Genomic DNA, 12,702 nt, shown 5'->3' with positions numbered 1-12,702 from the left:
CATAGAAACGGAGACCAGAATGGTAGTTATCCGGGGACGGAGGGTGGGGGAAGAAGGGAGATGTTGGTCAAAGAGTACAAACGTACAGATATATAAGATGAATAAATACTGGGTGTCTGATGCACAAAATGCTGATTATAATTTATACTACTGAACTATATACCTTATTACTCCGAAAATAGGATCTAGCCGGACAATCAGCTCTATTGCGTCTTTTGGAGCAAAAACTAATATAAGACCAAGTCTTATTTTACTATAATATAAGTAAAATAAAATAAAATATTTTACTATAATATTTTACTATAATATAAGTAAAATATTTTACTATAATATAAGCCCAGGTCTTATATTAGTTTTTGCTCCAAAAGATGCATTAGAGCTGATTGTCCGGCTAGATCCTATTTTCGGGGGAACAAGGTAATTGAAAATTGCTAAGAGAGTATATCTTAAATGTCTCACTATAAGAAAGAAGTGGTAATTATGTGACATGATGGAGGCATTAGCTAATGTTAAGGTGGTAATCATTTTGCAATATATATGTATATCAAATGAACATATTTTACACCTTAAACTTACACAACGTTTGTTATACATCAAATGAACATATTTTACACCTTAAACTTATACAATGCTTGTTATACATCAATTATATCTCAATAAAACTGAGAAAATGTCTAATACAATCAAAATGCCTCATAAGTTAGTGCCACCACAATAGACTCCATCAATACTAAGATAATGATAAATGTTTAAATACGAGGTAAACAAAAATCTAGATAAGATCAAAAATGTTTATTAGTCTACAGACTTTCACATCTCCATACAAGACTACTCTTCCTATATGAAATGGACAAAATCTATGGGATTACTTATTTTAAATTAATTTTTAAATTTTAATTTTACCACAAAATTCATTAGAATCACTCCCTTACAGAATGTATTTCAAATAACTAGTGTGCTTGAATATTTCACATTTCAACTTATTTTAGAGTTGTCAAGACATAATCTAAGTCTAATGTAGGCTTCAAATAGCACTTAAAGAAACACAAAGAAGGAAAGTTGGAAGTCGAGGAAGATAATTCTGAGATAAAAGCTAAGCATAGTAAAAGACAGAACTCTACTAGAGAGCTTATCAGGAGGCAGTACCACACTCCCCTGCATTATCACTGACCTGTAACCTCTTCTCCCGTTCACAAGCAACCCTTGAGCACTCTGGGACTAAGTGGTTGTTTTAAAAAGTTCTTGTGTCATATTTACTCTTTCCTTATCAGAAGCCTGATGCACTCAAGTTCCATAATTCACACAGTCCAATTACCTACCTAACTGCATACCCAAGAGGAAGAATCAGAAGCATAAAATGCCACCCTCATAAAAAGAAAAATGATGAGAACTAGGATTCAAAGTGGACTGGTTCATTTTGGAGGGCGGAGCCATGGGTAAATAGCATCAACACTGTGCTCTTAGTAACTAAGAGGAATAAAAATAGGGTTTTTTAAAAACAAAAGCAGCACTTCCTTAATAAATATATACTAAATCCTTAACTTTAAAATGAGATGTATTACAAAAGCCCAATTCCTCATGAAGCTACATTTCCCCATAAAATACTAAAGGTGGTGGTTTGTTTCGAAAGCTGACCCAACACCTATTTAACCCACAATCTAGTGATACAATACAGTGCTGAATGAAATGTGGTGAAAGAACTCGCAATGCTGCAAATACATGTTAGTAGTTCAGGTGAAAGTATAGGAGCCTAGCAAAACACAACTCCAAAAACTGCACTTCAGGGCTTCCACATAACCCAAGATGTTCACACAATTATATACATGGATGATTTTCTTATGAGAGGGTCCAGAATTTTCCTGAAGTTCTCAAAGCGGTCGCCCATAACCCCATCAAGGGAAAGAACTTCTGTGCTACATAAAACCTAACTCTTTCCTACAAATCCCTCAGGTAGATTTTCTCAGTGAAATGAGGCATCATGAGAAGTTATGGTCTGCACACACTTATATATAATGGTTCATGGATGCAAAACGATCAAAAACCTCCCAGAAAAACTAAATGAAGGAAAATCTACAGTGAAGAACACATTTCAACCTTTTATGGGGTCCTTTGAAGTGCCAATATAAGATGACACAGGAAGGTCATCTGAAATAGAGGTTGATTATACCAATGGCTCGCATTGTAAAGTAGATTTTTGACTGGTCAATAGCATTTGTCTATACAGTTGACTTAGCTGCAAGCAAACATTTTGTAATGTTTATATTTGCAAATAACCACTTAAAAATTGTTCCCCATCGTAGACAAACCACAGAGGCAAAAATTTACCACATCTTTGTTACCAGTTTTTAAAAAGGAAAATTCATCTTCTACCTACATACAATTCAAACAAACAAAAATGTGAATTATCATAACCCAAACAGGTAATATGACAAGTATACCTTTCTATTAATTTTGATCATGAATTTTTGGACAATAACTCCTGTTTAGATATTTTTAGCGTGACTTTCAGCTTTACCAAAAAGTTTCAATAAACTGATATAACAACGTTCAGATATTGTTCTTTTCTTAATTGAGGATAATTGATTGGTTTTGGCTCTTTGTTGAAATAAATGTGAACTGCATAGACTATAAAGCTACTTGAACCAACAGTGTAAATTCAGATTCATACTTACTTAAAATGTTATCATTTGTTTACCTCTTCATCTCCGGCCACGAGTCTATAGCTAAGCCATTAAGGTACCACATCTCTTTTTCCTATCTCAACACATTGTTATACTTTTTAATACACTAGCAACTCGTTTTTTTATAGGAAGGCTTTACACAAGACAGTGCCACTCACCCCTCCTGCCTTCAGCAACTTTCTTCTAAACTCCTCTGTGGGGTTGTTGAAAGTTAGCTTTTCACAGCGGAGGTGATTCACTGGTGGATGGCCTTCAAGATGCAGGAATAAGTCATAATCAAAGCGGACTTTCTTAGGTTCTTCCTAGAGCGTGAAACAAAGAAGAAACAAGAGAGTTAGGCATAGATAGAAATTTCTAAAGCAGAGGTTTACTCCTCAGAAGGAACAGAAAGAAAAGAACCAGACATCTAACAGCTATGGTGTTAAAGAAGTACTGGGGGAAACATGATCATGGAATTATCCACAAAGCAAAATGCAAATATCTGATAAATTTGTTTCTTGTGTTAGGGGAAAACCAAAAAGAATAAACTTCTCCTCTTTCCTGCAGTATTTGTAGTGGTGTGATACCACCAACACAGCCACCCAACAAGAAGCCTAAAACACCTGTGAACCCACTTTTTCCCATTCCCTCTCTACCTCCCACATCTGTTGCCATTCTCTCTCCTAAATATGTCTTGAACAAGCCTTCTAATCCACTCTGTCATGCTCTTACTCACTACCCAAACTATAACTCCTTCCTCTAATGGGTTTTCCTGCTTCAGGATAGATTATCTTCAATTCCCCCGTCATTCAGACCTCAAAATTATCTATATGAAACCAAAATCTATCCATGTTTACTATTTGATTAAAATTTCAAGAGCTTCCAATGGCCACCAGGATATAAATGTAAGCTCACATGAATGCCACAGAAGGGCTTTCATAACCTGGCTCGTGGCTCCGTATCCTACCATATCTCTCCCACCCAGCGGATGGTCTGGCTGCACTCTCCTATCAGTTCCTGGTATTTATCTGGTTCGGTTAACTCTGGCTTTCCCTCTTGCTTTACGTTACTGTCTTCATTGCCTACCTCCTCCACTCCCCCACATTCTGCTTTTTCCTGGATAACTTCTCCTCATCCTTCTCCATTCAGCTTCCACTTTTTGGAAGCAGTCCTTGAAGTCCACTCCCAACTCCTCACTGCGTCTTCTCTGCTCTGTGTGCATCTCTTTATCCTTGCCACATTTTAGCATAACTGTCTTCTTATTTGCTCCCTTTATCGATGGATCATTCTTGAAAGTAGCAACAGTGGTTGAATCATCCCTGTACCCTCAACAACTAGTTTAGTGCCTGTGCATAGTAAAAATGCAACAAATATCTGTGAGATGAATAAAAGGATGGCATTTTCCTGAACTGGTAGGACAAAACAGCATAATACCCGAAAGAAGACAATGATCAGAATTTCATGAAACCCAACTTCTACTCTCGAACAATTATTACTTTAGTTGGCTAAACATTTAAACCTCTCTACACACCAATTCTGAAGCATCCGATAATAAGAACAATAACTAATAAGAACTTTACCTCATTTAATTCTCATAGCCCTCCTTTGGGTCAGTGGTGAGTTCTGTTTTACAGATTAGGAAATTAAGGCACTTAGAATTTGTTGTATTTATTACTTTACATAAAAACTCCCTGTGTATTACAGCTATTAACCATCTCTGTGAAATATAATTTTTTCATTTGTCATTAGCTTTGCCATTTTATGTTTTCAAGGTTCATCCACATTGTAATATGTCAGTACTTAGTTCCCTTTTATGGCTGAATAACACTGTATTGTATGGGCATACAGGTTTTTGTTTATCCGTTTATTGATGGATAGACATGTGAGTTGTTTCCACATTTTTATTACTATGAATGGTGGTATGAGCATTTGTGTACAAATTATCATGTAGACATGTACTTTCATTTCTCTTGGGTATATACCTAGGAGTGGAGTTTCTGGGTCACATGGAAACTTTACGTTTAGCATTTTTAGGAACAGCTTTACTGTTTTCCAGAGTGGCTGTACCATTTTAAAACCTAACCAACAATGTATAAGGTTTTGTGGTTTTTTTAATACATAAACTTTTAAATTTTACATAGCCAAACAAAGTTTTCTTTTTAAAAAAGAATTTGTTATATTCCTAACACATGATGAAACAAAATGATTTGAACCCAGTTCTTTTGACTAAAAAGTCTGAGCACCAGAAACTGTCAGAATGTAACATTACCTATTACAAATTCATGATTTCCATCTCCTCTTCCAAACTTCCCCAAATCATAGTCTCCACTCATTCGTTCACTACCTCTTCACTTCTACCACCCATCTGAAATGAAACCTGCTTCCCTCTTTCATCATCGGACCAGTCTCTCCTGGTTTTCCTCACATTTATTGGCATTCCTTCTCAGTCTTCTTCACAGGTCTTCCTTCTTTCTTCATTGACCGATACATGTCCTTTAACTTTTGCCAAAGTTCCCCAGGGAAATGACCCCCACTCACAGGGAGCCAGTTCCACCGACATAACAGAGACCCCCCTCCCCCCCATCTATATCTCCAGCCCAGCTCTCACTGGACTGTCTGTCATAGGCATGTGTTCTACAGTCTACCCACATCTCCACTAGGTTGAGCCGCAACAACATGAAATTCATACATTATTTTAAGCTTATCTTTATCTGTGCTTTCTTCTATACTCTATTTCTGGGCGAACAGAAATCCTAATTGCTTGTCAAGGTTAAAACACACAACAATCATCCCCAACTCGTCCTTCTCCTTCACTCATCACAGTCAAATTGTCTCCACATTGTATCTTACTGTTCTTCCTTTGAGGAACTCTCAAATCTATCCCCTTTTCTTTACTTACCAAAACCATTGCCTTTGTTTAGACCTTCACCTTCCTCATCTGGTCACCTCCCTGTTTGTGAACTTACCCCATTCTTCTTCTCACAATGACAACAAAGTGATCTTTCTAATACAAAAATCTGATTACATCTTTTCATAGATATAAAAGCCTTTATTTAATAATTCATCATATTCTACAAGATGAAAATCCCATTTGCTTGGAATAACCATCATAGCCTTTTATACCTTTCCTGCGTTTCCTTCCTTTTCTTATTACACCCTGTCCTTCTATAATTTTGATGCACTTGCAGTTCCCCCATACTTCACAATACCGCATTCATTTTGCCTTTCTCATATAGTGCTCTCATGCCTAAAATGTCTTTCCTCCCCGCATCCCTCCCTCCCTTGGCTACTTAATGCAAATTCATTATGGAAGACCCAGCTAAAGCGCAAATTCCTCTGAAAAGTCTCCATAACTCCTCCAATCCAATCTGAATTAGACATACCTCTTACAGTATTTTTTATTAATGTAATTATCACATTGAATTATGATCATTTTTCACTTATCTGCTTTCCTCTAAAGTGTAAAATAGTCAATACAACCTTGGAATTAATTAAAAACATAAGAAAAGCTGTTTTCTGCCTTATAATTGGGAGTATAAATTGATAGAGCCTTTTGGGAAGACACTTTGGCAATATCTATCAGCATAACAAATGCATATGATACCCTAGAATTCTACTTCTAAGATCTCTTTCATACAAATAATCAAATATGTGTGTGTGTGTATATATATATATATATATATATATATATATATATATATAGCCAAAAACATTTTAAGAAAGGAAAAAAGCTGTATTAAAATTGTAATAATATATACCAATAACAAAAGATGAATACAAGTCACGTGTGACTTCTGCAATGACAACAGGTGCTCAGAGTGGTTACCATCAGCGTCTAGACACGTCTGATTATGGTGAACTACTGCTTGAGCAAAGTTGACCAAAGTGTCCACTTGTATACATTTTTTTGGCACCTGGTATATATTAATATATTATGAAATGTTCATGGCAGCGTTGTTTATAATAGCAAAAAAATAGAAATGATATTCATGTGAGTATATCATTACCATGGAATACCACTCAGATTTTTAAAAGTACTGACTTGGACAGGAATATTGCTAAGTAACTTAAAAGCAAGTCACAGAAAAATATTAAAGGATCATATTTTATGCAGCTGCCAATCTCTACACTGACATACATTATTATCAACACAAATGTATGGGGAAAAAGCTGGAAAGGCTACACCAAGTAGCTAATAATGATTAAATGGAGTCAAGAGAATAACTTCTAAGTTTTACTCCATACACTTTTACTAGGAGTATATATCTGCATACATTTTAAAGAGAAAAATGCATTGATGAATATAATTAGAAAAAGAATGAATAACAACATCACTTTAAGCAATATTGTTTTAAGCAATAGCTTAAAACAAACAAATCGTTTTTCAATAAAACTAAGGGTAAAGACTGCAGAAAGTGACTATCTTTCTATGAATCCTGAGTGCAATTTTTTAAAAGACTTTTTTTTTTTTAAGGAAAATGTACCCATAAATTTATATTCTCGCCAACTGAGTATCTTTCTTGGAGAGGACCTATCAATATTATGTCAATCTATGCTCCTAAGAAAAGATCCTTCTCCAAGTTCAAATAAGAGTGCATGTTTATATGTATATGTGTATATATAGAGAAGCATGTATTTTATATATATATATATATATGTATATATATATGTATGTATGTATGTATGTATGTATATAAAGCTAGTACATTTTTAGAGGTGAAAATCTGGTTTTGGCAATATCCCATCACTCCTCTCATTCTGCTTCCGTCCTTGACAGTTACTCACACACTTTCTCTGAGGACAGAAAGAAAGACAGAAGCATGGGATCCTTTCGAACCTAAAGTGCTATAGAGTCATTTATGTTTTAGTGTGCCTGTTGGTTTAGAGTTTCTGAAGCTCACATGATTCTCATAGATAGACTTGGGCTGTTGAACACAAACACAAAATAAGACACAATGAATATACACGAATTTAAAAAAAACACTGACACTCCAGCCTCTCAAGTCAATGAGCGAAACTGAAAACAAGCTTTTCGGAAGCAGGGAAAGCACAAAGATAGAGATGGGACCAGGATGGGATGACAGCCTTAATATGTAGGAGTCGGACTCTTCCAAGATCAGGTGGAGGTTTTGGGCTGCTTTCTCTCACCTCCTATGAAAACTTTGAATACTACTTTTTCACCAACCATTATTGTAATGGGTGTTCATTCCTCACAACAGAGTTGAGTAAATTCTAGGGATAATAAAATGATAAATACTCAAAATAAAGAACCTCAGACAAGCCATGCAATCTTTCAATACTCCGTTTCCTTTCCTTTAAAGTAGGAAAAATAGTACTTATCTTTCAAATGTCCTTATAAACCTACTAAATGAAGCAACATACATACATAAAAGGGCTCAGAAAGTTGCCAAGGACAAAGTAAGCATTCAAATATTTAACTACACAGAACTACGTTACTGTCAAATATGCTCCCAAAATATAAATATAAAAAAACCATTCATGGGAGTAGGGCTAGTAGGTTTGCAGGGAGGTGATGCAGCAGGTGGTATGCACGAGGCGATGGGCTCAGAAAGAAACAAAAATAAAACATAAAAAATGTCATCCATACATTCCTACTCTTCAAGATAGTTTAATTAAAAGTGAATATTCTCTTAATTAATCATAAAGAGATTTTTGCTAGGCCTTCTATACATTGAAAAAGCCATTGGGACAGTGTTGCAACGGAAGGGACTGAGCATTCAAGAGTGGCTTCTCAGTGAGCCTCATACTTGGCTGTGCACGAGGATCACCTAGAAGGTGGGTAAATATGCAGACTCCCAGGCCCTGGTCCCAGAGATTCTGACTCAGGAGAGTGGCATACAGCCTGAGAATGCCACTTCTAACATTCTCGTGGGTGACACTGATACTGCTGGTCCAAGGACCATACTTCATGGAACACTGACTGCCTTGGATAACATAACATTCTATTAGCTCGGTTCCTTTAAAAAAGGAGGGGAAGTGTGTGAACTACCTCACTTTTAGACAAGTTTTAGAAATTATGATTAGTTTGGAATAAAAGGAAGGAACAGTGTGATTAGAAATAACAGCTAGCATTTACTAAGTACTTACTTATATAGGAAGCATTACACTAAATTCTCAGATTTCTTGTATCTAATCCTCCTAGCCACCTTAAGGCATAGATACTCTTATCCTACCTCCATTTAATAAATAAGAAAAGTGAGCTCCACAGAGTTTGAACAATTTGTCCCATATTATACACTCTGTGTGTTTAGCCATATTTGTGGTGTTGAAAGATTTTAAATCCATAATACCTCAAGTTGATATAATTGTATATGTGTGTCGTGTGTGTACACCAGCTAAAGATAAATGAGGTTATTCTTTGAAAGTCTCAAAAGTTCTAGAAATATGAAAACGAGAAAATGAGTATTTTACTGAAAAACCATAATTACTCTTTTCTATTTTACAAACATATCTTAATCTTCTTTTTCAAGTAACAATCATTCTTTTCTTTAAAAGAACGTTTCATGAATTCCATTTAATCTGACTTCATATAATTGAAATTATCTTTTTCTAGCCAATTCCTCTATAATTAAGGGTAGCAATAGCCAAAATTCCTAAAAGACAAATTTAGCTTTTATTTTAAAATCATCTAGTGATAGAAGTGCTTATGAACCAAAATTATTTTAAACATCATTTGGATAATGGAGGATCTTCTACTGAAAGATTAATGGGCAAAGATTACATACCTTGTTTTTAAAATAAACCTCAATTGGCAAAATGAAACCAGCATACCCAGATTCTTCTACTTTGTAAGGTGGGTCTTTGCACACTGCAACATTAAAAATAGAAAATAGGTGAGATGAGTATAACAGACAAAAATATACATTCTTTATTTTTAAGGATATCTCATTCTACCATCTATATCATCCTGTTTTCATAGCCCTTTGCCAACCCCCATCTGCACCTCTGATCTATCCTTTATTTCTTTTCCAGAACCTACAGTAATTTTCCTATGTAAAGCAAATACCTAAGTTATTTATTCAAACCTTGATAGGGGCAGCTTATCACATTCAACCATGATCATTAATGACAACTTCAGTTGTTATCACTGTGCCCGAAAGCTTTCAGGAAACTGAGGATAGCTCCTCGTGACCCAAAATTTGAAAGTTCCTAACAAAAGTACTGTCCAGTCTTTATGTAAATCACTCCACCCTAAACCCCTCGCTTCTCTAAGCTATCGTGATTTTTATGCCAAAAAGTGGCAGGACCACCTTCTTTCCTTAGAAAATCCCAAACCCAGATTCTCCCCATGTTATTGGTGCCCATGAAGTCACTCCCCTATTTCCCCTAAAAAAAAAAAAAAAAGAATGCTTATTGAAATATTGGTATACATACAAACACTTAAGATCTATTCACATCATAAGTATATATAAGAAACAACAAGGCTTTTATATTTCTTATGAAAGGAGACTATTAAGAAAGACTACTTAGGCCAGCTCTTGGGAAATGACAGACACCCTAGGAAGCTAAATATGATTTCATCCCACTAAAATTTCCATTAAATCAAAATCAGCCACAAAGCCAACTGGAATCATTCTAGGTAAGACTGCATTTGGTAGCATCACAAAGAAGTAAAATGGACATGCTGAACATCAAGTCAACACACCCTCGTAGCCCAAGTCCTCTGCAACAGGGCTCCAGCTTACCTTTCCAGCCTTCCTGCATCGGTCACCCACCAAACCCCTCCTGTGCTTCATCCAAATGCATCAATTCCTCTCAAATATGCCCAGCATTTCCCAACTGTGCTCTGTCCTGCTGTTACTCCTTCTATCACACCTTGATGCTATTCTTAGTATTTTGACAGTTCAAATCCCATTTTCTTCACAAGGCCTTCCCAGACCACAGAGTACTATCCTCTCTTCTCCTTTCACCATTCCAAAGCATTAACTGCCTCAGTCACTCGTTTGACACTCAACAGAGTTCCTTATTACTATATATTCAGGAATCTCCTCTGTAATTTCTTTTCATTCCTCAAAGTCAGAAGCATTTACCTTAGGAACATAAAGAAGGGCAAGGGCTCAGGCAAACCTGGTGCCAATCTAGGACCCACCTCAGACTAGCCAGGCAACCTCCGAAAAGTTACCCCAACTCTCTGAACGTTGGGTTCCTCTTCTGGACAGAGTAAGAATTAAACATAGTGATGTATGTAAAAGCACAGATCCTGGCACACATACTGTGTTTCCCCGAAAATAAGACCTAGCCGGACCATCAGCTCTAATGAGTCTTTTGGAGCAAAAATTAATATAAGACCCAGTATTTTATATTATATTATATTATACCCACCATTATGTTAGATTATAGTAAAGTATAGTAAAGTATAGTATAGTATATTAAAATAAGACCAGGTCTTATATTAATTTTCGCTCCAAAAGACGCATTAGAGCTGATTGTCAGGCTAGGTCTTATTTTTGGGGAAACACGGTACGTTCTCAATAAGTGACTGAAGTGAGGCAAAAAAATCTAACCTGCAAAATACCCAATTGTCATGTAAACTTCTCGGATGAAAATAGAGAGGACGCAAATAGAGACCCCCTGGATTTGGATTAGAAGACTTGGGTCCATGGTTCTGGACTAAGGATTCTCTAAACGGCTTCCATTTCCTTTCCCTTTAAAAGAGAGAACACCATCTGTGCATCTCTCAGCATGGCTGTCAAAATGCAAGGAGACTATATATGTGGGGAAATACAAGTGTGAGGCCAATACAGACGACGATGATGATATACACGAGAAATGGTTGGACAGTCCGTGAGCACAGACATGGCTGCACAGAGGTGCGCTGAAGATAGGATTTTAACACTTGACTGGCCCCTTCAGCCTACCTGAGAACCAATTCCTCAAACTGACATCAGAAGTTAATCAGGAATGAGGCATCTCACCTGACCTTACATGTTTCTTTAATAAAATATGAAAAAGCAAAAGGACTCACAGTGGCATGAGTCCTTCATCCACTGACCACCTGCCAACCTTCCATGAATATTCAAATACCCTGAACAGGTGGGGTGGGTAATGCCTCTGAGTGCACCCAACACCCCTCACCCACCCCAGCTAGTATTACACCCACAGCCTTTCCAGGCTGCAAAGCCCTTTTTCAGAACAGCAGTTTCAGTGTCCTGGTTGTTAGGGATTAATCATGCCAAGGTCATGTGAAGGAAGTTTATTCTGTGGGTGGCTGTACATGCCAGAGAAGTTATAGCTGTTCCGCTATACACCCTTTCGTGTAATTCATTTTGTCTATTCTGCATGCAAATTGCTCCTATTAGAGGAAACAGCTGTTAGTGAGCACATCTTATAGTTGATAGTCTTAGATTTTTTTTCACCCTCTAAAGGAAATTAATCTGTTATGTATTAATATTCAATAGAAGTCTGGTTTTATAAGAAGCTGTTTACCAACACATACCTCAATTACTTTTAAATGGAATACTTTCATCAATAACAATGAACAATCCCTGTAGAGTACCGTATTCTTAATTAGAAGCAAACAGTATTTCACACACAGTAAACATGTCAGAAAACCAGTAGCAATGCAAAACAAACTTACAGTTTTAATCTAAAGAAACTCAAATTAGGGGAAATAGATAGCTTATTGATTTATTCAAGCATCTTATAACCAGAATCATTAACATAAGTTCCTAACCTAGCTCTTTAAAAGAAACAGGAGTTAAAACTAAAAAACATGTTAGCCTGTAGGACAGTACAACAGACCTACAGCAGTTATTTTTAAACTAGTAGAACCACGTTTGAGATCTCCTTCTGTCAGTTAGCAACACTTCTTCATTACATATCCCTTTGCTATGATCACTGGCCATCGTGTCACCTTTATAAGATCTAAGTAGTATCTTAAACCCTTCAACCCATTCTTCCTCTCAATTGTTCAAGAATCAGATAATCCTTAAGACCTAGTATGTAACAAAAGGCCAAGTTTCAGATTACTGATGGGATACTCATCTTTGGAAAGCCATCACACTTTTTTTTTAGGTGACAA

At 36.3% G+C, this 12,702-nt stretch overlaps 1 protein-coding gene across 3 annotated transcripts in view; it reads right to left on the bottom strand.

Annotated features, from left to right (window-relative positions):
• Positions 1–12,702, bottom strand: part of MLLT3 (MLLT3 super elongation complex subunit) — a 261,994-nt gene that overhangs the window by 113,362 nt on the left and 135,930 nt on the right. For all 3 annotated transcript variants that reach the window (XM_081065561.1, XM_081065562.1, XM_081065563.1), the window contains 2 exons: positions 9,407–9,489; positions 2,840–2,983 (listed from right to left, as the gene is read on the bottom strand). In XM_081065561.1, the coding sequence (XP_080921687.1) occupies positions 2,840–2,983; positions 9,407–9,489 (227 nt within the window). The remainder of the gene's footprint in view (positions 1–2,839; positions 2,984–9,406; positions 9,490–12,702) is intronic.

This window comes from Rhinolophus hipposideros (genome assembly GCF_964194185.1).
Source record: "Rhinolophus hipposideros genome assembly, chromosome: 11".
NCBI classification, from domain to species: domain Eukaryota; kingdom Metazoa; phylum Chordata; class Mammalia; order Chiroptera; family Rhinolophidae; genus Rhinolophus; species Rhinolophus hipposideros.
Note: the sequence above shows the minus strand (reverse complement) of the source record. Positions and strands in the feature narration are given on the sequence as shown.